Genomic DNA, 25,745 nt, shown 5'->3' with positions numbered 1-25,745 from the left:
GCTCTGCATGAAGACCTTCGGTGTCAGATTTTTCCCCATAGGAAGCATTGATTCAATGCTTTCCTATTGGAAGGTCTAATGCCCACGCAGCATTTGCCGCGCATTCACATTAACGCCCACTCGTCACGGGACGTTGGAGGGGGCAGAACTTTGACCAAACACAGAGGGACATTGCCTCTGGGATCAGGTAAGCAAATAAAGGGATTTAACCCTTTATTTAAGGGGGAGGGGGAGTGCGTTGGAGGGGAGAGGCAGGGGGAGCGATTGTGCCAGAAATGCAGCTTTGTATTCCTGCCACCAGGGACGTATTAGCCGTGAGGCAAACAAGGCATTTGAGTTTTGTCATGCCTAGGGCAGCACAAAACCAGGATACACCACTGACACTATAGTATCCCTTTAATGTGGGAGAAAAGGTACGTTTAATACCTTTTCAGAGTGATCTGAGGGGGCCAGGAAATTAGTTTAACCCCTTAAGGACCAAACTTCTGGAATAAAAGGGAATCATGACATGTCACACATGTCATGTGTCCTTAAGGGGTTAAAGGACCACTCTAGTGCCAGGAAAACATACTCGTTTTCCTGGCACTAGGGTGCCCCCACCCTCAGGGACCCCCTCCCGCCCGGCTCTGGAAAGGGGAAAAGGGGTAAAACTTACCTTTTTCCAGCGCTGGGCAGGGAGCTCTCCTCCTCCTCTCCGCCTCCGTTCCTCCCCGTCGGCTGAATGCGCACGTGCGGTCCTATGGACGCTTGCGTGCTCTCACTGTGATTTTCACAGTGAGAATCACGCAAGCGCCTCTAGCGGCTGTCAGTGAGACAGCCACTAGAGGATTAGGGGGAAGGCTTAACCCATTAATAAACATAGCAGTTTCTCTGAAACTGCTATGTTTATAAAAAAAATGGGTTAACCCTAGCTGGACCTGGCACCCAGACCACTTCATTAAGCTGAAGTGGTCTGGGTGCCTAGAGTGGTCCTTTTACACTAAGTGTTGGGAATACATGTTTGTGTTTCTGACACTATAGTGTCCCCTTAACCCCTGAAGGACCAAGCTTCTGGAATAAAAGGGAATCATGGCATGTCACACATGTCATGTGTCCTTAAGGGGTTAATGGTGCCTCTGTAGTCAAATCATTTAAAAAGCTTTTCCAACGGATTGTGATAATTTGGAAAGCGTATCCAAAAGAATTAAATCGAGACCCAATTCTCATCTTGGCAAATACTCTATTCTTTGGATGTACATTAAATACACGTTATCTTGTGACATGAAACACTTGTCTTGTCTCACTTTTTTCTGCAGGCAACAGATAATCAAACAGGATCCACTTTCTATGCAGAGTCTGTATTCTCGTCAGTGAGAAACAAAAAGAATTACGTAAGTCTCTTCATTACTGTATGAGATGTCGCTATAAGGTGCCAAAATCTATTTTAAATACACCCCCAAAGAATATATGCAGAACTAAACGCATTCATATTTTCATGGGGTACATCTTCTAAACAGTGATTTTTGTTTTATGAAAAAAAATGGACAGTGAAGTGCCTCTTCTGTCACCTACTTGGGTCCAGTGCCGATGTCCCTTGGTGCTGGTATGGGTCTGCCTTCTCTCCTCCCTTGACTCGCCAACAGCCGGCTGGGGAGACCTAATGCGCATGAAAAGCATTTCCGTAGGAAAGCATTATTCTATGGGGTTTTGGGTAATGCTGGATGTCCCCAGGCATAGCGTGAGGACGTACAGCGTCAGTTAAGCGACCAAAAGTCGTCTAAAAGCTTGGAAGTACCTTTAGTGGTAGTCGGGTAGACAGCCATTAGAGGTGGAGTTAACCCTAGCAGGTAATTATTGCAGTTTATTAAAAACTGCAATAATTACCTTTGCAGGGTTAAGGAACCTGGGACACTGAACCCAGACCATTTCAATGAGCTAAAGTGGTCTGGGTGCCTATAGTGTCCCTTTAATGAGGATTGTGTGAGATCCCTGTTCATTCGTTTGCGGTAGCAGAGCTCCATCAGATTCTCTCTGTGTATGTTGGACCCGTAGAGATATTATTGCACTGATCTCACTTATTGATCCCTTCTGGTTATAAGGTGGTCCTTCCGACCCCCAGTATCTCAGGGTTTCATGGTATTGCGACGTTCCCAGAAGATAAACTTTGCTCTTGTTCGACCAGCTGTAACAGTGTATGAAGGGTTTGAAGCCCTGAAAATTAGCTGATTTTGCCATTATTTATTTTTATTAATTGACTAAGTGTACATAGGACACTGTACAAGTCATTGAATATACATTTTATATTCAATTAATGTTTTCTTATGAAATCTCATATTTTATTAAGAATGTGGAGAGTCAAACATGGATGACATCAATCATACAGTGAATACGATGGGTCCTCTGATGGTATTATCAAAGCATCAGGCACTTATAGTTCAGCAAGATCTGACGATCTATCCGTTGATTGCCCCGGCTATAGCCTAGTAGCTTTCATGTTCAGTTAATTATTTTAATGGTCTCAGATCTCGACGGAAGTATGTTGCTTAAATTTTGTTTTCACACAATGAATTTATGAATAATATTACTAATAATAATTATAACATGCAAAGTATGGGGGGCTGAGTGTGGAAGCCGTAAGATGACAAAACATAAAGTCACTGGCTGAGTGCTCTATACTGGGACACGCGACATGGTCACATACTTAAATAGATAAGTCAGGAGAGGACATTTCACTCACACTCACTCTAGATAGACACACAAATTGTCTCGCTGACACTGGACTGCTAATAGCAGGAAAGGTGTGTGTGACAGTTTGCAGGGAACCGGATTGCTCCTCTTAGGGGGGTGCTTGCAATGCCCAGATATGGATCTGTGAGTAAAGATGAGTGTGACAATTCTTTCATTTCTGAGTCCAGAAAATAGGATTATTGCTTTTTACCCCTTCATGAACAAGGCTTTTTTTTGAGATCCGATGTCTTTTCATGGAGAAATAGGGCTTTCTTTTAATAACCTACATGTATACATTATGCAATATTAAATATTATTAAAACTTTAATTAAAATTTGAAAAAAAACTATTTTTTTTATCATGTTTTATCTAACAATTTCTACACAGCAAAAACCTGGCACAAAATCGATTCACTAATTAGTCCTGATTGTTAAAATGCCCAATATGTCCAGGATTTCAAATAATTTTTTAGAAACTAGAAAATAAATATTGCCAGGTTGGAATTACGGTTTAAAAGCTATAACTTTGCAAAATTCGGCAAGCTGAGATACCTTGCCCTAGGAATCTGCCAAACCCTGAATGGACTAAAATACATTTTTATTCACAATCCGAGCTGGCAGATATTTCAGAAAATGTACAATAAAAACATATAAAAAAAATTAAAATAGTGCTTTTACCATCTTTAAAACTTGCTCGATGAGCGAAGATACACATTGCCATATTGTGTTTTTTTGTAACGCTGCGTTTAAATGTCTTGATGACTCACCCTGTGTCTCAGACATGCCAGCTTAATGTCTGCCTCATATTAGCAGACAGATGTTGAAATAATTAATACATTACGTGCATGCAGACGTGTCCTTACGTAAGTGCAAATATGCTCTTTACAACCTCAGACACATCTATCTCTATGCTCCAGGCCCGCGTCACTGTAACCTGGACTCGGGTGACTCAGCCGCAATCTTTCAGTTTTTCGAGCTTTCTACATTTTGCTTGTTAACATTTTTGTTGGTAACTATTGCATTCTCTCATCGTCTACCCTTGATTGCTTTTGTATTTGTTCTGAATTTTCATGGAGTGGTGCCATGAAAATGTACGGATCAGCCTTCTCTCCTCCCTCGCCTCGCCATCAGCCGGCTGGGGAGACCTAATGCGCATGCGCAACAATGCCGGCGATCTCATTAGCCGGCCGCTAGTATGTTTCTTGACAGTTCCATGTTGCGAGGATGTGATGGTTTAGTGTTTAGTGTCTGCCCTGCAGTATTTTTTCAAACATGTGCAATAATTTGTTCTCAGCGATTCTTGGTAATTGTCTAGTGAATCGGTTCCAAATCGTTTTACCTGCATTTTTAGCTGTGAAGTCTACAGATGAGAGCAGTTCAGAATCAATTAAATGGAATTTTATTTGGACGAACCAATTCAAACTTATTTTTGCCCAAGTCTAGTATTCATAGCACCCAGTGCAACAGGTGAGGCTACTTTAACCTTTTACCATTCCCAGGTCAATATAACAAGCTCCATTAAGTTGGGTAATAATCTCATTTATCACAGGAGATTATTTATGGTGTTTACCATGCTAACTGGAATTAAAAAAAAAAAAAAAAACCACTATATATATATATATATATATATATAAAACTTATCAGATAATGATTTGGGCAGAATTGTGGCATGGAAGGGGTTAAAGATAGCTAACCTTTTATATTTCCCTACATTCGCACACTGCAGAGCAAGACAAGACATTATATCTGCTTTTTTCACAATAAAAGATAAACACTTGGAGTCGGTGCGTAATGGCAGAAATATCACGAGATGTGGTGCTTGCCAGGGACAGATGGATCCCGGCAGCTTATATTAGGAATGATAATAAATAAAAAGAATAAGACAGCGCTAGATAACTTATGGCAGCAACCTTAAAAAAAGGGAATCCCTCAAACCCTTTGAAATAAGATAAATAAATACAATAAAAAAGGCTGCGCACAAATATAAAATCCAATGGTTAAACAAAAAAGGAGAGATCTCTCTCCTTTTTTGTTTAACCATTGGATTTTATATTTGTGCGCAGCCTTTTTTATTGTATTTATTTATATTAGGAATGGTCTGAGTTTTGTTTGTTTTTAATGGCCAGATACCAATTGGCTTTGTGAATGCTTCCTTGTCTGCTCTGTGCTGAGTGAGCAATCGCAATACTTAGAATTTAATGCTCTTATCTCTCCAGACCCTGTTTATATCAGGAAATGAAAAAGATATCACAGCCAGTATCCACAGCAGGCAAATAAAATAATATTTTATTAACAATCCTGGCTGGACGGAACCTAGATCCAGTAACTGTTGCATCATGGGTGTTGTAGTTCTACAACGGATGGGCATCCGCCTCTTGGGCACTCCTGAATTAGCTCCGACTATTTGGCAGACACGGTTTAATCCAGCAAGTTATAAATACACATTTTCTAGTCCAGGCAGAGTTTGCCATTAACTCTCAACATATGATTTAACACATCGATAATACCATAATGCAGACTGAATCTCTGTCCTTTCTTTCATTTTTTTGTTTCATTTTTGGAAAAAACTAGGTGAATTAGGTAGGGATTGCAATTTGTGACAATAAACCTGCAGTATTTTTTAAAAAATTGTGACATTATATTTCCTCTGTTCCGTATTGCAAAGCCAACATATTTCTAGTTCCTTCATATTACATTTCTGCCTTTTGTTTCCTCAAGAAAAATATGAAAAAATCATATGTATTCAGTATTAACCTGACATCCCATTAACCCGGTATCTATTAACCCGGTACCCATTACCTGGCATCCCTCTAATCTAGTACCCATTAACCCGGTATCTATTAACCCGGTATCCATTACCTGGCATCCCTCTAATCTAGTACCAATTAACTTGGCATCTATTAACCCGGTATCCATTACCTGGCATCCCTCTAATCTAGTACCCATTAACTTGGCATCTATTAACCCGGTATCCATTACCTGGCATCCCTCTAATCTAGTACCCATTAACCTGACATCCCATTAACCCGGTATCTATTAACCCAGTACCCATTACCTGGTATCCCTCTAATCTAGTACCCATTAACTTGGCATCTATTAACCCGGTATCCATTACCTGGCATCCCTCTAATCTAGTACCCATTAACCTGGCATCTATTAACCCGGTACTCATTACCTGGCATCTCTCTAATCTAGTACCCATTAACCTGGCATCTATTAACCCAGTACCCATTACCTGGCATCCCTCTAATCTAGTACCCATTAACTTGGCATCTATTAACCCGGTACCCATTACCTGGCATCCCTCTAATCTAGTACCCATTAACCTGGCATCTATTAACCCGGTATCCATTACCTGGCATCCCTCTAATCTAGTACCCATTAACTTGGCATCTATTAACCCGGTACCCATTACCTGGCATCCCTCTAATCTAGTACCCATTAACTTGGCATCTATTAACCCGGTACCCATTACCTGGCATCCCTCTAATCTAGTACCCATTAACCTGGCATCTATTAACCCGGTACCCATTACCTGGCATCCCTCTAATCTAGTACCCATTAACTTGGCATCTATTAACCCTGTACCCATTACCTGGCATCTCTCTAATGTAGTACCCATTAACTTGGCATCTATTAACCCGGTATCCATTACCTGGCATCCCTCTAATCTAGTACCCATTAACCTGGCATCTATTAACCCGGTATCCATTACCTGGCATCCCTCTAATCTAGTACCCATTAACTTGGCATCTATTAACCCGGTACCCATTACCTGGCATCCCTCTAATCTAGTACCCATTAACTTGGCATCTATTAACCCGGTACCCATTACCTGGCATCCCTCTAATCTAGTACCCATTAACCTGGCATCTATTAACCCGGCATCTATTAACCCAGTACCCATTACCTGGTATCCCTCTAATCTAGTACCCATTAACTTGGCATCTATTAACCCTGTACCCATTAACTTGGCATCTATTAACCCGGTATCCATTACCTGGCATCCCTCTAATCTAGTACCCATTAACTTGGCATCTATTAACCCGGTACCCATTACCTGGCATACCTCTAATCTAGTACCCATTAACCTGGCATCTATTAACCCTGTACCCTGTAAATGAGCTATATCGATTTTTTTGTTGGTAAAAAGAAAACAATGACTTTGAGTTTATCGCGCTACCGACACTTTAATAATAAAGCACATTACCAGCCGTAATGGCTAAACAAAAATACACCCAATCCAGTGCAACGGTAAGAGAGCAATTTCATGCGCATGCTCTCCTAACATCACAGTACGTGTGGATAAGAGAGCCAGGAAGTAACAGTCTTGTCTATCTAATCCAGAGGGCTTGGAGGGGTAGCTTGAAACCGCGCTCCCAAGTCTTCAAATTATTAAAATAAAGAAATGTAAAATCTCGGACACATTGTAACTACGGAAGGCACTCTAGCAATTTCACTTAGATGAAGTTGTTATAGTAAGTACTGTGATCTTTTCAGGATATTCAGTTAACCATTCAACAACCGCAGGCTAATGCTAAAGAAACTCCAAGTTTTACTTTAACGTTTTGAGAGATTTCACTTTGAGGAAGAAGAACCCCCGGAATATCTCCCTTTGTAAAATCTGCTGGCCCCTTAGTACATTTCTCCCAGTTTCTAGTTCCATACGTGATGATCTGACATAACTAACTCGTGACGCGTGCAGGGTTCCTGTCTTGGTACAAAGAGTTAACCAGGCTCCGAGACCATAGCAAATAGGTCGCTGTTCAGATTACATATTAGATTGTGTTTCTATGGGGATGGTGCAGTGATAAGCAGGAAATATCAATAAAGCTTCATTTCTCCACCAGCTTCTGGTACAGTTTGTGCTCGGCAATTAGAGGAAGAATCGGAAATATAAACAATCATTTGCCATTCTTCAGCTTTCTTTCTAATTAGATCCAACACGGCATTACAGATACGCAGGACAGTTGCACGCTCTGGATGTTTGGCGAGACAATGGATTTGTAAAGCCAAACAGCAATATATTAAAAAAAACTATGTGTTATTTTTGTGTCTGAATAAGCTCTGTAAAGTTATCTATATAAGTTATTTAAAAAAAGGAATCTATGACGTGACAGTAAACATTAACTTAATAGTAAAATTGCAAGCGCTTAAAATATACTTAAAAAGTAGGAAATTTTTTAAGTGTTTGTGTCAAATTTCATTAATCAATAGAGAGTAGGAAACATCTGCCTTAACCAAGCATAGACATATTCTTCTGTTTTCAAAATGTATCTCCAGTCTTCCATTTAATGGACAGATTAAAGGGTCAAAGTACCATACCCTGGACCTGTAGGGAAGGTTTATGGGTTAATATCAGACCCCTAGACCAGAAATAGGCTTCTGATTGGTTGAGTCTCTTCCTGGTCTGTGAGGAAGTCTGTGCGGCATTTGACTTTGCCTATTGTGTCCCTTTAATCTTAGGCTGTCATGTGACAGAATTAATAGGAGCAGGCTTTGCTGCCATAGCAACAAAGTGAAATGAGTGTATAAAACTATTGAACACAGAATCCTGTTTCTTATTGCTTTGAACTTTGAAAACTGCTTGGCTGAAACAGCAGCTTTAATGTATTTGTTGTTGGTTTGCTGACTCAGCGGAGATTTAACTGGATCCTTTTAAATCCCCCAGATAATTCAACGCCCAAAACAGAGAATTGTGGTAAACTGAACACTGATTTTCACAAGGTTACGACAGAATAGCTACGCTGGAGTTAAAGATAATTTTAAAGAAAATGTTTTATGGAAAAAAAGCAACACAATTTCATTAAACGGTTAAATTGTTTTAAATTGAATTAATTAAAGTTCAGACTAATTATTCTACAGCAAATCAACTTGGTTTTGTGGGTGTATTTGAATAACGTTGCCTTTATTATTATCTTAAAGGAATTGTAGTAATTATTATAGATGTTACTAATCAAGCATTTACACATGCATGAAATATTTATATTTGTGATTATGTTCTGCAGCACGGAGATATTAGATAATTAATGTATTTTATTTATGTAATTTTTTTTTTCTAGGAGTGTATTGTCGATGACGACTGTCAGAATAGGACTTACTGTCATTTCGAAAAATCTCAATATAAATGTCTTCCATGCAGAAATGAAGGCACAGTAAGTATTAAAAGGTCCTGAACGGGAACAGCTCATTATATCAAGAGATATTCAGGAGTTTACCTACTTTATCACAGGTTTATTGTGCAGAGAGTTCTGTTTTCATTATCCTTAAATCAGTGGAACGCCAATCTAAATCTAAAAGAAAGAAGCAAGACTTGTATTTTTACTTAAAGGGCATTCTCCAGGCTCTCACACACATTAGGTGCACTGTGTAGGTTAGGTTAGTTAGTTATACTGGGTGAGTTTATATTATTAAAGGGACACTCCAGGCTCCCCACACGTTAGGTGCACTGTGTAGGTTAGGTTACAGTTAGTTATACTGGGTGAGTTTATATTATTAAAGGGACACTCCAGGCTCCCCACACGTTAGGTGCACTGTGTAGGTTAGGTTAGTTAGTTATACTGGGTGGGTTTATATTATTAAAGGGACACTCCAGGCTCCCCACACGTTAGGTGCACTGTGTAGGTTAGGTTAGTTAGTTATACTGGGTGGGTTTATATTATTAAAGGGACACTCCAGGCTCCCCACACGTTAGGTGCACTGTGTAGGTTAGGTTAGTTAGTTATACTGGGTGGGTTTATACAGGGGCGGACTGACCGGTCGGGCACTTCGGACATGGTCCGAGGGCCCGGCCGGGAGGGGGGCCCGCCATCAGGGGGCCCGGCCGCCCCTTTAAATGCTGCAGCCGCCTGAGCGCTCTCTTAAGAGCGCTCAGGCGGCTGCAGCTTCTCGCTTCCCCTCCCCGTAGCGCGGCCGAGCTGCTCTGCGTCCGCGGTGCCGGCCGGAGTTATAGGAAGGTGCACACACACTGAGTGTGCACCTTCCTGTCAGTCCGGCCGGGTACAGGAAACAGAAACTCCTGTTCCGCGCGGAACAGGAGTTTCTGTTTCCTGTACCCGGCCGGACTGACAGGAAGGTGCACACTCAGTGTGTGTGCACCTTCCTATCAATCCGGTCGGCACCGCGGACGCAGAGCCTCTCGGTCACGCTACGGGGAGGGGGTAAAAAGAGAGAGGGAGGGAGGGGAGGGGGGTTAAAAGAGAGAGGGGGGGTTAAAAGAGAGAGGGAGGGGGGGTTAAAAGAGAGAGGGAGGGGGGGGGTTAAAAGAGAGGGGGGGGGTTAAAAGAGAGAGGGAGGGGGGGGTAAAAGAGAGAGGGAGGGGGGGTTAAAAGAGAGGGGGGGGTTAAAAGAGAGAGGGGGGGTTAAAAGAGAGAGGGGGGGTTAAAAGAGAGAGGGAGGGGGGGTAAAAAGAGAGAGGGAGGGGGGTTTAAAGAGAGAGGGAGGGGGTTAAAAGAGAGGGGGGGTTGTTAAAAGAGATGGGTTAAAAGAGAGAGGGAGGGGGGTTAAAAGAGAGAGGGAGGGGGGGTTAAAAGAGGGAGAGGGGGTTAAAAGAGAGAGGAGGGGTTAAAAGAGAGAGGGGAGGTTAAAAGAGAGAGGGGGGGTTAAAAGAGAGAGGGAGGGGGGTAAAAAGAGAGAGGGAGGGGGTAAAAAGAGAGAGGGAGGGGGGTAAAAAGAGAGAGGGGAGTAGGGGGGATAAAAAGAGAGAGGGAGGGGGGTAAGAAGAGAGAGGGAGGGGGTAAGAAGAGAGGGGGGTAAGAAGAGGGAGGGGGGTAAGAAGAGGGAGGGGGTAAGAAGAGAGAGAGGGGGTAAGAAGGGAGGGGGGAGTAAGAAGAGGGGGAGGGGGAGTAAAAGAGGAAGGGGGGAGTAAGAAGAGGGGGAGGGGAGAGTAAGAAGAGGGGGGAGGGGGTAAGAAGAGGGGAGATTAAGAAGAGAGGGGGGGAGTAAAGGGGGTAAGAAGAGGGGAGGGGGGAGTAAAAAGAGGAAGGGGGAGTAAGAAGGGGGGGAGGGGGTAAGAAGAGCGGGGAGGGGGTAAGAAGAGGGGGGAGGGGGTAAGAAGAGGGGGGAGTAAGAAGAGGGAGGAGTAAGAAGAGGGAGGAGTAAGAAGAGGTGGGAGTAAGAAGAGGGGGAGGGGGAGTAAGAAGATGGGGAGAGTAAGAAGGGGGAGTAAGGAGAGGGGGAGGGGGAGTAAGAAGAGGGGAGAGTAAGAATGGGGGTAAGAAGAGAGTGGGAGTAAGAAGGGGGTAAGAAGAGGGGGAGGGGGGAGTAAGAGGAGGGCAATTGCCCCCTCCCCTGTCCGCAGGCACCGTGCGGGCAGCCGGCAGGGGAGGGAGGAAGAGAGGACCCGGGAGCTCAGCCTGCAGCTCCTCTGGGTCCTTCTTGCGCGAGCACAGATCGTTGCCGCGGTTACCACGGCAACGTTACGGCTCTTGCAAGAGTAAACTCTAGCCCTGGAGCTATGGGCTAGAGTTCACTCTCAACACTGTGACCACCAGGTATTCCTGGTGGTCGCAGTGGTGAGAGTGAACTTTAGCCCCATAAACACACTGCCCCCACACCATACACATTCACACACTGCCCCCCATACACACACACTGCCCCCACACACACCATACACACACACTGCCCCCACACACACCATACACATTTACACACATTGCCTCACACACACACACATACACTGCCCACCCATACACACACAGCCCCCCATACTAACATTGCCACACACATACACAGCCCCCTCGTACACACATTGCCCCACACACCCTACACATTCACACACTACACCCCCCTCACACACACTGAACCTTTCACACAGACTGCACCCCTTACACATTGCACCACTGCTCCTATACCCTACTACAGCCTCATATCCCAGCAGACCCCAGGTAAGTTGTCAAACTGTTCTTAAACGGTTTGACTACTTACTCTGGGAGGGGGGCCCGGCCCTCCTGGCACCATAACGACTACACAGAGTAGTAGTGGTTATTGTGCATGGATTATTTCTTTAAATAATCTACGAGTGCCCCAGTAGCCAGCAAGCCAGCCAACCCACAGGCCAGCCAGCCCACAGGCTGGCCAGTAGACAGCCAGCCAGCCTACAGGCCACCAGTTAGGCTTAAAGCCAGCAACCCCACAGCCTGCCAACCGCAGCCAGCAAGCCACAGCCTGCCAGCCAGCAAGCCACAGCCTGCCAGCCGCAGCCAGCAAGCCCACAGCCTGCCAGCCGCAGCCAGCAAGCCCACAGCCTGCCGGCAGTAGCCAGTAAGCCCACAGCCTGCCAGCAAGCCCACAGCCTGCCAGCCGCAGCCAGTAAACCCACAGCCTTCCAGCAAGCCCACAGCCTGCCAGCCGCAGCCAGCAAGCCCACAGCCTGCCGGCAGTAGCCAGCAAGCCCACAGCCTGCCAGCAAGCCCACAGCCTGCCAGCCGCAGCCAGTAAGCCCACAGCCTTCCAGCAAGCCCACAGACTGCCAGCCAGCAACAGTAATTAAGGTAAGAGGAGCCAACTTGGCCTAGGTATCAGCTATGTTGTGTTGCTATATTGTGAATAGGAACCAGAGTGTTGGAGAGACCCCCCTCCAGGCCCCATTAGACTCCATTGTAGTCTCTAATGGGACCTGGAGGAAATTCTTTCTAACACACTCTCTAAAGGACACTGAGATAGCCTCTGCTAGAATGCTCCCCCCCTCCATGGCCCATTAGCCCTCAATTGTAGTCTCTACTGGGGCCTGGAGGCGACTGTTTCCAGCAGGGACACTGAGATGGCCTCTGTTAGAAAGACCCCCTTCCAAGCCTGTTAGACTCCATTGTAGTCTCTAATAGGGCCTGGAGGGGATTCTTTCTAACACACTCTCTAAAGGACACTGAGATAGCCTCTGCTAGAAAGACCCCCCTCCATGGCCCATTAGCCCTCAATTGTAGTCTCTACTGGGGCCTTGAAGGGATTATTGCACTTTTGTTCCTTGTGTCTAAAGATTGTGTAGGGTGTGGCTGGAGGCGGTGCATGGAGGCGGGACATGGGTGGCGCTTGCTGCGGAGTATGGGTGGGGCCTGTAAGGGGGCCCTTGATTTATTTTGCCCGGGGGCCCTGAGGGTTCTCAGTCCGCCCCTGGGTTTATATTATTAAAGGATATTCTCCAGGCTCCCACACACGTTAGGTACACTGTGTAGGTTAGGTTAGTTAGTTATACCCTCTTCTCCTGGGGGGGCCATGAGCCGGCCACCTCAGGGCCCCCCGAGGCTGGCCCTGGTGTCACCGGGTGGCCAGTCCTGCGGGCGTGCGAGGGAGCACTCTCCCTGGCTGAGCGCTCTCTACCCAGCTCCCTCGCGCACTGCACTGATGCCGGAGCTGGAATATGATGTCATATTCTGGCTCCGGCATCAGTAAGCGGCGTGCGAGGGAGTTGGTCAGAGAGCGCTCAGCCAGGGAGAGTGCTCCCTCGCGCGCCCGCAGGACCGGCCCCTGGGCAGCCCCACTGGACAGACAGCCAGAGAGCCAGCCAGACGGCCCGGTGACCGGCCGCCCAGCAGCACCACTGGACCCCAGGGAATCCCCTCAGCTCTCCCAAAGGTAAGGAGGCTGGGGGATTACATTTTAAAGAAACGTGTGTGTGTGTTAGAGTGTGTGTGTGTGTGTGTGTGTTAGTTTTTGTGTCAGTGTGTGTGTTACTGTGTGTGTGTCTGCTAGTGAGTGTCAGTGAGTGTGTTAGTTTGTGTGTCAGTGAGTGTGTTACTGTGTGTGTCTGTTACTGAGTGTGTTAGTTGTGTGTCTGTTAGTGAGTCTGTTTGATGTCTGTTAGTGAGTGTGTGTTTGTCAGTGAGAGTGTATGTTTTGTAAGTGAGTGTGTATGTATGTATGTCGCTGTCAGTAAATGTGTGTGTCTGTTAGCTAGTGTGTATGCGTCTATTCGTGAGAGTGTGTGTGTTTTTAAAACCCCTTCAGCACTTACCTTTCTCCAGCGCCGGACTTCCTTGGTGCTGGGGATCCCTCCGCTCCGATCCGCCTCTCAGCTCCGAATACGCTTGCGCGGCAAAAGCCGCGCGTGCATTCAAACCGCCCATAGGAAAGCATTACTCAATGCTTTCCTATGGACGTCCAGCGTCTTCTCACTGTGATTTTCACACGGAGAATCGCGGAAGCACCTCTAGCGGCTGTCAGTGAGAAAGCCACTAGAGGCTGGATTAACCCTCAGTGAAACAGCAGTTTCTCTGTAACTGCTATGTTTTCAGCTGCAGGGTTAAAACTAGTGGGACCTGGCACCCAGACCACTTCATTGATCTGATGTGATCTGGGTGTCTGTAGTGATCCTTTAAGTGTGTGTGTATCTGCATGCACTGGTGTACATACTGCGATCGCAGGGGTCGCAGCCCTGCGATCCCTGCAACCAGGTGCCCGCCGCCATGTGTTCCGGCCCGCGCAGAGTAAGTGCGGGGGGGCCACGGATCAATTTTCGCACCAGGGCCCAATGGGTCGTGTGTACGCCAATGGCCAGGCGTTTAGTGAAGGAGGGTTGAAGTGTTTGATGTCAGGTGGTTAGTGAAGGAGGGTAGCAGTGTTTAACCCCTTAAGGACACATGACGTGTGTGACACGTCATGATTCCCTTTTATTCCAGAAGTTTGGTCCTTAAGGTGTTAATGCCGGGTGTAAAGGAGCGTAGTGGTGTTTGTCAAAAAGAGTAGTGACAATCTATTCTATTTCAGTGCATGCGAGATGGTGAGTGCTGTGATGGGCAGCTGTGTGTCTGGGGCCAGTGCACCATGTCAACAAAGGGAGCAAGTGGCACCATCTGCGAGAGCCAACAGGACTGCAGTGCCGGACTCTGCTGCTCCATTCAGTCAAGTAAATGATTACATCACTTTGTTTTATATTGTATATGAAGTGTAAATAATTTTAACTTTCACAGATTTTATAGAATAAGAAAAATGATCTTTTCAGTAATTAGACACTGCAAGCAACACAACTACTGCAGATTCTTGTGTTATTACAGCTTATTGTGTTATTACAGCTTATTGTGTTATTACAGCTTTTTTGTATTATTACAGCTTATTGTGTTATTGCAGCTTATTGTATTATTACAGCTTATTGTATTATTACAGCTTATTGTGTTATTACAGCTTTTTTGTATTATTACATCTTATTGTGTTATTGCAGCTTATTGTGTTATTGCAGCTTATTGTGTTATTACAGCTTTTCTGTATTATTACAGATAATTGCACAGGTTGTTGCAGTAGAGGCTTGTCCATAGGGACTTGGGGCAGCGCCCCACCAGCGTTTATGTGGGGGGATTTATTTGCAATAGGTTAGAAATACTAAGATATGTTTTCTAGAGTGGAGGGAGGGTGGTAAGCCAAACATAATATGGGGAAAAAATAGTGTCTGTTTAATTCTATAATAGGTTTCAGTAATGTAGGGCTTCTCCCTCTCATTGGTAGCGGTTTGTGGAAGCTTACTTAAGAGCATTTAGGAATGTCAATAAATTGGGGCAGGTTTGAAATCTGCCCTGTTTCAGCAGGTTTTGCACATGCCCAGTGTTTACGAAGTGGCCATTCGGGTCAGCCAGCTGCCCATGAGTGGAGGCATGCTATTGGCCTCTCTATTCAGGGGCCATCATTGGCTAATAGTAGTAGGGGGTGGGGTGCAGTGCCCGCTGGAGAGAGAAGCAAGAGAAGCCATCTTGGAAATAGCACAAGTAGAGCACACTAGCAGCAGCTCCTGGCCCCTGCCAAATATACGTGCATTATATTATCTTTTTATTTCCCCCAATAGCCCTACTGACTGCCTAAAGGGAATTAACACAAATATGTAATTAATGCGACTCTGAGGACTGATCTAATACCAATTTATTTTAATATGTAATAATGATTTGTGATTCTGTTAACCATGTCAGCTACATCTTTACCACTGCAGATTAATTATATTGCCAGCTGCAAAGATAATAAGGTGTCTATCGGTATCCTGCAGGTTTAACCCTGTGTACATGGACTGTTAGGAACTAATAGTGAGCCAGGAGCAGCTGACACGGTTAGAGTCCAACATATCTTGATGCATTACCCTATGCACACTGTGTGCTGAGAGCTAATTGAGTAGCTGACATGTTTTATAACAGTAGCATTATTTAATGGAAAGCAGTTATCATAGCTGGAACACTACTGAAGATTGGATCATGTCAAGGAAAGAGCCAAGAGAGGGCTAGGTAGACAGAGAGAGAGATCTGCAGCATTATACAGAGACATGTACTCTGTGGGGATCTCTGTATTGCAGCTCTGTGTAATCCATCACAGTGATGGCTGTGTGAGAGTTATTGTGCCCAGCTCTGTGGGTTATGTCTCTGTATTTTACTCAGCTCTGCCTGCTGTACAGGTATCTCTGTAGTCTACAGAGTTCTGTGTATTATATAGGTATATTTGTATTGTGCCAGCTCTCTGTATTATATAGGTATCTTTGTATTGTACCCATACTTGTTATTGAAGCATACTTTTTAAAGCGACACAGTAGGCACCCAGAACACTTCAGCTTATTGAAGAGGTCTGGGTGCAATGTCCCATGACACCCTACAGTGGTAATTATTGTAGTTTTTGAGAAACTGCAATAATTACCTTGCAGGGTTAACTCCTCTAGTGGCTGTCTACCAGACAGCCATTAGAGGGACTTCCGGAATTTAAACGGACCTTTGGTCCGTTATCTGACACTGGATGTCCTCAGTGTCACGACTGCTAGTGTGGTCCAACACACAGAAACTGTAAATGTAAGCGTATACATAGAAAACGAAAAGGAAATAAAAGGATAGAACGTAAACCGGTCCTCAGAATGGCCAGACTAATACCTTAGAGACAGAGAATGGTCAAAGGGAAAGCTGAGGTCAAGGAAGCCAGAAATACACAATACCGTTTAAACAAGCCAAGTCAGGGGAACCAGAAATCAGAATAACAAGGCATAGCCAAGGTCAAAATAACAGAATTTCAGAATCACAAGGATAAACGCACTCTCGGGAACCAGGAACAGGAAACCACGACAGGGCAAGGTACTGGGGCAAATCAGGGACTTAAATATCCCTCTCTGGGCTCTGATTGGTCAGAGGGTGACCTCTGACCCCAGAACGTGCGCGTGCGTTAACGTCGTGACGTCACGCGCATGTCTGTATAACTAAATTTGCAATGTATTGTATTTTTACAGCTCAATGGATTATTACAACTCATTATTATTACATCTTATTGTATTATTACAGCTCAGTGTTATTACAGCTTATTGTATTATTACAGCTCAAATAATACACTGAGCTGTAATAGTGCAATAAGCTGTAATATTACAGTAAGATGCAATAATACAATAAGCTGTAATAATACACTGAGCTGTAATAATACGATAAGATGCAATAATACAATGAGCTGTAATAATACAGTAAGATGCAATAATACAATAAGCTGTAATAATACACTGAGCTGTAATAATACGATAAGATGCAATAATACAATGAGCTGTAATAATACATTAAGCTGTAGTAATAATAATGGGTTGTAATAATTCATTGAGCTGCAATAGTGCAATAAGCTGTAATAATACAGTTTGCTGTAAAAATACAATAAGTTGCAATAATACAATGAGCTGTAATAATACATTGAGCTATAATAATACAATAAGCTGTGATTGTTATAGCTCTTGGATGTCCCTTTTGAAGCCTACTGTAGTGGTTATGATGCCAGTAGTATCCTGTGCCATCCCATGGTACGATATCAAGCAGTTTTAGCACGATATGATTATTTATCTAGGTCCTGCCATTTACCCGTGCTCAACCCAGGTTTCTGTAGCAGGAGAAGCCGAGTAACTCCATAGAGAAATAGAACCATACAGTTCTGCAATCATTGGCGTCAACTGAGTGCTGTCAATCAATGATTGCTGTCCTGCACCTCTCCTTCTAAGCTATAGAAATGTCTGGCTTCTTCTACTGGAGGAGACAGGATGTACCAGATGTGGAGAGGGCAGCGGGCAGGACCCAGGTAAAATTTGAAACCTTGCTAAAAAGCCTGACATTTTATTATAGTACTGTGACAGGGCACAGCTGACTGTAACGGTTATGGTTCTTGGAGCGTTTCTTCAACTTTACCCACTAATGCTTTATGCCGACTTGTCAATCTATATATGGGATATGTACTGAAGACTCCTCTCACCCTTTTTTTGTCTGCAATATTTTGGCAGGTCTTTCATGCAACAATTTAGGATGGGAATTGCCAAAATAGCAGCCAATCAGAGTAGAGTGAAAGAAACATGATGTTTAATTACTGTAAGATTTCAGCTGTACAAATATTCTATGTCCGTGCATACAGATAATCTACTGTATCCTGCTGTGTTCTGATGGGTTATAGAGATTTTTGGTTTAATAGCTTCTGTTTGATTTAGGTCTTTTATACCCGGTCTGCGCCCCACTGCCAGTGAAGGGCGAGCTTTGTCACAACCCAGTTCACCAGCTTTTGAATGTTCTCAGCTGGAATTTGCAAAGTGACGGGGTGCTTGATCTCTGCCCATGTTCCAGTGGATTAGTGTGCCAGTCTCAAAGGTGGGTGATCACATCCTAACACGTGCATTGTCCTGGCACTACAACCTTTGGTATATCCATCCCTGTCTGGTCTAATCAACAATATATTATTTTAAGTAGTCATTTCCCCCCACCAGAAATCTGTCTAGTTACCATAATTGTCCAAATGCCATCTATTCTCGAAGCCAGTGATTGTACATATGTTCTTCGCCTCCTCACTGAGAACCAATTTGTGGTGAGTACCGAGGCCTCCATTTAATAAGTTGGGAAAACTTTTAAATTGATATAATATTTTGAAAAATATTTTAATATTTAGATGTTTTGATATAGTTATGTAGTAATCTAGGTTGCAACAGGATCAAAGTCCATCAAGTTCAACCTTGAACCCATTCCTTTACGCTGTTGATCCAAAGGAAGGAAAAAAAAAAAAAAAAAAAAACAATTGTAGCCATTTTCAATAATACCATAAAAAGGTTAAAAACAAGTCCTTTTTGACTCCATAATGGCAATAAGATTTGTCCTTGGATCAACAACCAAGTGACATACATAGCAATCATATCCTTGAATATTCTGCTTATTCAAACAAGCATCCAAGCCTTTTGTAGAATATGATGACAACCTCTTTAGGTAGAGAATTCCACATCTTTATCGTTCTTAAAGTAAAAAACCCTTTCCTCTGCTGTAAGTAAAAATGCCTTTCTTCCACTCTCAATGGGTGACCTCTTGTCTATTGTATCTTCCTGCTTATAAACAGGTTACCACATAACATATTATCATGTGCTACTATTGAATTGTTTCCAATTATACCTGGCTTGCCACTGCAATTCTGTGCATCATTGTCATTTAATGTTTCGGACCAATATTTCATGTACACAGTTATTAATATTTTGGGTGATAGAATTTTGGTTGAAACTTTTCAATTGTATACAACACATTGCTACTCTTCAGGCTGTAAATAACTCCTATAACTGTTCTATCTCCATCTCTGTTCTTCAGGCCTTATCTCACACTCATACTCACTCATAGGAACAGCGATTGTGATGCTCTGCATTTTTCCCCCCTCACCACTAGGCTATCTAGCTAAGCACTTTGTATAAAAGAGCTTCAATGGCAAGTTATCAGGTTACGGGCAGGGCTCTCTCTACCTATTGTATTTGTCTGTGTATATTGTACGTTCTCCACTAATTGTACAGCGCTGCAGAATCTGTTGGTGCTTTATAAATACCAGTAATAAATAAATAACAGTTTGTACTGACCCTGTTTATATCATATCTCCTCAGAGGTGTCTTTTTGATAAAGAAAACAAATGCCGTTTTTCTAGCCTTTCTTCTTAACTAATGTTTTCCATCCTCCTTACTAGTTTTTGCCCAATATTGCACCGCCTATTCAAGTTAGGATCTTATCGTTGATTTATAAATAGGCAAAATTATATTTGGATCGCGTGAATCAATACCCATTTTTATACTCAAATGCACCTCACTAGCTATTGAAATGGCACACCGGCATTGCATACTGTTGTCTATTTTGTTATCAATAATTATTCCAATGTCCTTTTCATTTAAAGTTATCCTTAATTCAAGCCCGTTTAGTGGCTTGTGGGTTCCTTATTCCAAAATGCATGACTTTACATTAATCTATATTGAATCTCATCTTCAACGTGCCTGCCCTGTTCCCCAATTGATCCAAATCCATCCCATTGTACAGTGCTACGGAGGTTGTTGGCGCTATATAGATAATTATAATAATCCGTAAAGAAGATTTATCATGTTCAGCCAGTGCTATCTACCTAGATGTGTCATCTGCAAACATTGACACATGACTTTCAATGCCCACTTTAAGATCACTTATAATAGAAGAGAAGCGGACCCAGGACAATACACTGAGGCACTCTACTTAAAGGGATATGGACATTGCGACATAACTGCTGTCTGTAGAATACTTAGGGACACAGCAGCTAACACTGAAGGGGGGGTAATTAACCAAAACCCAAAAAATCTTTTACACTACAAGGATATGGACATTACAGTTATGCAAAGTAGTAGTAAGGGGCCTATCCTTTTAAATAGCACATGTCAGAGAAGATGGACACAGTTGAGCAGACCACTACAGCACATACATCACAAGTCATAGAGCTACTAACGCAGGTCAGTGACCTCGCTTCGGCCCATCCAACTCTCGGCCACCAGTTTGTTGCACTGGAAGACAAAAGGAGGTGGAAACACCTGAAAATCCGGGGCCTAGCAGACAGTGTCACTACGGTAGAACTGCCTCATTTTGTACGCAGGCTCTTCGCGGCCTTCCTGCACCCTAAACAGGCTAAAGGCATATGCTAGACGCAATGTTCTGTCTCCTTAAGCCTCCATCAGCTGTTGCTTCAGCCACCAACGACCTACTGATTAAATTTCAGAATGGCCAAGTCAAGGCCGCCATCTTAAACGCAACTAGAGGGAAATCCCATATCAGTTCAAAGAAATGGACCTTGCCTTTTTCTCAGACCTTTCCAGCATGGCTCTGCAGGGGAGGAAGTCATTACGTCCTCTCACATCAATCCTGTCGAATCAAGGTGTTAAATACCGCTGGGGCTCCCCTCTCATAGTCATCATACAACACCAGAATGTGGAATACAAAGTGTCTGACACATCGGAGATGGACGCTATCCTGACCAGCCTTGAACTGCATCGTATCTCCACACCTACAACTCCAGCCTGGGACCCGACCACCATAACATTCATAACAGAGTCAAGAGTGTGAACAAAGTGGTGGTTACTTGGCTTTTGCACCTTCTTTTTTTTTGTCAATCTGTTTTTTATTGAAGGCATATAAGATGGGATACATAAGAGAAAGCTGGGGAAATGTATGGGTGGTTTACAATATAAGGTTGATACAACATTCAGCAAGAGTATGTTTCATTTCCAGAATAACAATGCCTCATTTTTTTTTTTTTTATGTTTAAACTGTAGTATGAAAATACAAGCTATGGATCGTAAGATCCGGTATGTAACATGCTAAATTAACAATGCATTAACTAGTCTTAATGTACCAACAGTGTCTTAATGTACCAACAGTGCAATACAGTGTAGGTTAAACTATGAGTCAGCTGGTATGCATTTGCTAGTCGTATGTTGCATATAGGTAATCCATGTATCCTGCTAACTGTGCCTAAACTGCGTGTTGTAATACAAGCTGAGAGCAGGCAGTTATAACTTGTGAACACATTTAATGCGCTTGTAACATAACTGTTGTGCACCGTAATGGGGGCTTACTCAAACTGCACATAGCTTAATACATGTGTGAGTGATGCGACAGGTAAAGTGTTTAGTGGTGTAGTACCGCTGGACCCACTGGTGAATTGCATGAGTGTCTGGTAAGCAATGTCCTGGTGCAAACTTCAAGTGGAGTCGTTTAGCTAATTGGGAAACACGCTGTATTATCCACCAAAGAGTTCATGGCTGTGGGCGGCATGTAGTGGGGCTGCGGGCTTACGGTCCATCTATCAGCCAATACCCCTGCTGGGATGGTCGGAGCCATGAGTTGGACTGGTCAACAAGAGGCCGGTGAGCTGTTGGTACAAGGAGGGAGCGCTCCAGCCCCAGGCCGGAATGAAGGCAAGCACCTGCAGTCCACAAACTCTAGCTCTCATGGTCGAGGCCGGGTCTACCCTCTGTTGGGCGCCATGGGGAGCTCGGATGTTCGCCTGCGACGGTCGGGCTTCCAGCGGTGTGGTCGGTGCCGTGGAGGCCTTCAACCCAGGAAGGATTGCAGGGCGGGCTGCGACATTAGCTTTGCGTGGTTTACCCGATGTAGGTATTTTCCAGCTCCGCACCTCGTCCCTCCTTACTGTTCCCACCGGGTCAGGTGGTTCCCATCTGCAACATAGCTTCAGTCGCTCCCAGAGCCTTTGAAAGAGCCTGTCTAGTCTCTCAGCGTACTGCTCCTCTGTGTAGTATCTTTGGCTGCTTTGATGGGCTGGCGCGGGCTTCTGCCACTGAGTTGCGGCAGCCATTTTGGGTGGCCCACAGGCCGCGTTGTTCGGGCTACGGGGTATAGCCGGGGCTTGTGGTGTCGTTTGCCCTGGTTTGGTGGGGACCGGGATGACCCCCGCCGGTCCAAAGGGGGGGAACGGGACCCATGTCGAGGTTGTAGCTTAATATGGCCCCAGGAGAGTGGCCGTCTCCCCCGTGGTCCGTTTGTCTCGGTAGGTGGTAGGCCTCGCTGCTAGGCTCCGGTTTCTGCGGTCGGAGCTGCATGCTTTGCGTACCGTTAGGTGCCGCTTCAGGTGCTGGTTATCCTCCTCAGTCTGGTAGGCTGCCGTTAGGGCTCAGATTATGCTCCTTGCCACCGGAGCATTTAGCATCTGCGTCCGGCCATCTTGACGGTCAGGCCCCGCCCCCTTGCACCTTCTTTTTATCCCTTATATCCCGCATTTTCCCCACCTTTACAAAAAAGACACTTACATACTGTTTTAGTTAGATTTTGTTTTGTTTCTTGAGGTTTACCCTACCACATTTATGGAAAGGGTTCTCTATGCTCCTGTGGACTTTCTGAAATACCCCTGCTACGCTGGCTCCTCCATTGCCACCAAACCCCACACGTATAGTTTCTCACTTTACTCCAACATGTGGAGCCGTCTTCATTGATCGCTCAACTTCCTCTATTTTTAAGGTTATATTTACCTTTTCTCTTTTTCATTATGGTCTTTGCCAGGCCCTTATGAATCTACTGCTTCTAACGAACATACTTTTTAGTGCGGCTGTTCTAAAAAAAACCCAAAACAAACCCCCCAAAAAAAACCTGCTGTCAATAAAGTTACCCTTACGATTACACGTATGTTTCTAACCACTGTCATGTTTCAACTTTTCTATCACACGCCATGTTTATCATTAACATGCCTGTAACAAAAATAAATAATAAAAAAACAAAGCAAAAAAATCTAAAGAAACCAGCAAAAAAAAAAAAACACAAAGAAAAACCCTGCAGCAGTCTGTATAATGGTTAGATTGTCACATTTTACTTTGGCCAAGCATGAGGTAGAAGTATTAACTATCAGAGACTAGCATCTGGCCAGTGTGATGTTGGCATGCAGACTCCACTTTGTGCAGAGGACAGCAGGAAAGCAAATGTTTATTAATTTCAATGGAATAAAGAACTCATCAAATCAAAGGGGATTGGGGGGGTTGGAAATTATATATTGTGTAAATTCAGTAACTTTCATATTGATTGTAATACTCTCTGTTTGTCAGTCATACTTTAGTGTCCGTTTGTGAAGAGCTGCCGCAAGACATTGACAGGAGGGCGAATCCTGAGGAGCTAATAGAGGACTTTCCCTTTGTCAGCTTGCTACCACAGGAAGAATTAAATTACGAAGACAGTTACTCTGTGACAACTGGGTCCAGCCCGACTGCAGACTATCACATGCCAGAAATGTATCCTGATGTTCTCAGCCAGGACGAGATCTGAGGAACGCGTTGGATACCTACAGACTGTAATAGAACAGGGTAAAAGACTGTTACCGCCTCCCTCATGCAGTGGATTGCTCTATATTCTCCAACATGCGTTGATTAACCCTTTAAGAGGGCAGCCTTTATGATTTCTCTTCTCAGAAGGAAGTTACTTTTTTTTTTCTAGTTGCCAATCAATTTTATGGTTTGTGTCTACCTTTTTTTTTTTCTTCTTGCTTACAAGAGGGGGACTATTTACATACACATTCTTAATAGAAAGAAAACAAAATCGGTGGCAATGTTTTAAAAAGTGCCAAGATTGCTATGGAATAAATAAAATAATCAGGATAATTTAATTGTTTCCAAGGCACTGCTCTACTTTTAGAACTTTTCACATTACCAATCTGTATAACACGAACACATACCTTCACTATCGCCTACTGTAGTAAGCAGTGAATGGCTGTTGGCGAATTACAGATTAAAGGCATACAATTTCCTCCTGCCATCATTCTTCTTATATTATTTTTATAGTGATAGTAATGTGGGACCCTTAAGTAACCAGGTATGTATAAAGTAGGTTTCTAAATGGAGAGATAATTAAAGAGTCCCTGATCATGTCACCCAAGGCAACATTTTGTGTATGAAATGAAACTGATGGTTGTTAGGCAGGATCCCAATGGCCACAGTACTGAATCAGCAAGTGACTGTCAACCTCTGGCTCCCTAATCAGTTAGGGAGCTTATTAACCAAACCGTGAATTTAATGAAATGTAAAGATTTAGACTTGGGGGGGGGGGGGGGGGGGGGGGGGGGGGAAATAAATCTGCCATATCATCTATTTATGGCTAAACGTTATTGCAATGTACTAGCAGACTTGCTGTTTATTCTCCAGTCTCTCAGAACCAGACACCAGAAACAGGTAGCCCACTGCATGTCTGTATGTATGTATGTATGTAGAGTTAAATGGAACTGAGCTGGTGTTAAATAATTGTTCAAAGACACATACTACATTTTCTCCATTTTAAACACAAAATAAAAACATAGGGTGTTAATCTTTGATTTGAGCTGTAATTATTCACCTATTCTGAAGGTTTGTGTCTCTGATCTTTCTTCTGCATTAAGTACATTCAAATGATACAAGGTTAATTCACATTTTATTTCTCTCTTTTAAATCACATGTGTAGACATTTTTTTGTAAAAAAAATTTTTAAATCACAACGGAAAGAAAAATATAATTTGATTACAAAGGCCTTAAATTTGAGGGCTGGTGTTTGTCTAAAAAATTAATTATTTGAGTCGAAAGAATCGTACAAGAACCAGCTGACTCATACCAACCACCTATTTCAGGGGTAGGAAACATTCAGCACTCCAGATATTATGGACTATATCTTCCATAATGCTCTTACAACCATAATACTGGCAAAGCATCAGGGGACATGTAGTCCACAACATCTCTAGTGCCAAAGGTCGTCTACCCATGACTTATTCTATTATGTACAGCTGTACTTAACACTTCATAACCTCATGGGCATTTAAGAGATGTTCGTTTCTAGAACCACATCATAACCACTTCCTAACACAAGCACTACAAAACCTTCCCAAGATAAGCCAACAGCTGGAAACTATAACCAGAACCTATTGAGCAGGGGAGTAGATTTTATGGGAAGCACTCCGAATGGGTAACATTTGTCGTTATCGGGGGATCAGCTGAATAAAACCTCTGCTGGAAGAGGGAGGGAGGGAATATGTGCAACACTGGTTCTTTAACAGAGCACATGTAAGAGATTTGTAAAAAGGTGCTCTGCTCACTATACAGTGCAAACAAAACTCTTAACTAATTAAACAGCCCTTTAGGGACAAAACTCAGAATTTCGAGTAATGTTTAAAATTTCCCCAAAATACTACAACAATGTGACGCAAATTAACCATTGGCATTATTAAGAGGACCATGAAAATAACCGTTTTAAAGCATCTAATGAATGAATCATTAAGAAACAACCTGCAAAAACGCAAATCGTATTTACTGAAGTGTGACTTGTTTGGAATTGAAACGACGTACAGCACAAACGAAAC

General features: G+C 43.6%; 1 protein-coding gene across 1 annotated transcript in view; it reads left to right on the top strand.

The window, feature by feature from the left end:
* The window catches only part of DKK3 (dickkopf WNT signaling pathway inhibitor 3), a 34,321-nt gene extending 9,860 nt beyond the window's left edge, over positions 1–24,461 (top strand). Inside the window, exons 4-8 of the mRNA XM_063437953.1 lie at positions 1,296–1,370; positions 8,768–8,860; positions 14,406–14,544; positions 18,100–18,256; positions 23,476–24,461. Of these exons, the coding sequence (XP_063294023.1) occupies positions 1,296–1,370; positions 8,768–8,860; positions 14,406–14,544; positions 18,100–18,256; positions 23,476–23,692 (681 nt within the window). The 3' untranslated portion in view covers positions 23,693–24,461. The remainder of the gene's footprint in view (positions 1–1,295; positions 1,371–8,767; positions 8,861–14,405; positions 14,545–18,099; positions 18,257–23,475) is intronic.
* Positions 24,462–25,745: the final 1,284 nt, after the last annotated feature.

Source organism: Pelobates fuscus, chromosome 12 (assembly GCF_036172605.1).
Source record: "Pelobates fuscus isolate aPelFus1 chromosome 12, aPelFus1.pri, whole genome shotgun sequence".
Taxonomy (NCBI): domain Eukaryota; kingdom Metazoa; phylum Chordata; class Amphibia; order Anura; family Pelobatidae; genus Pelobates; species Pelobates fuscus.
The sequence above is the reverse complement of the archived record's forward strand: the minus strand, read 5'-3'. Positions and strand labels throughout refer to the sequence as shown.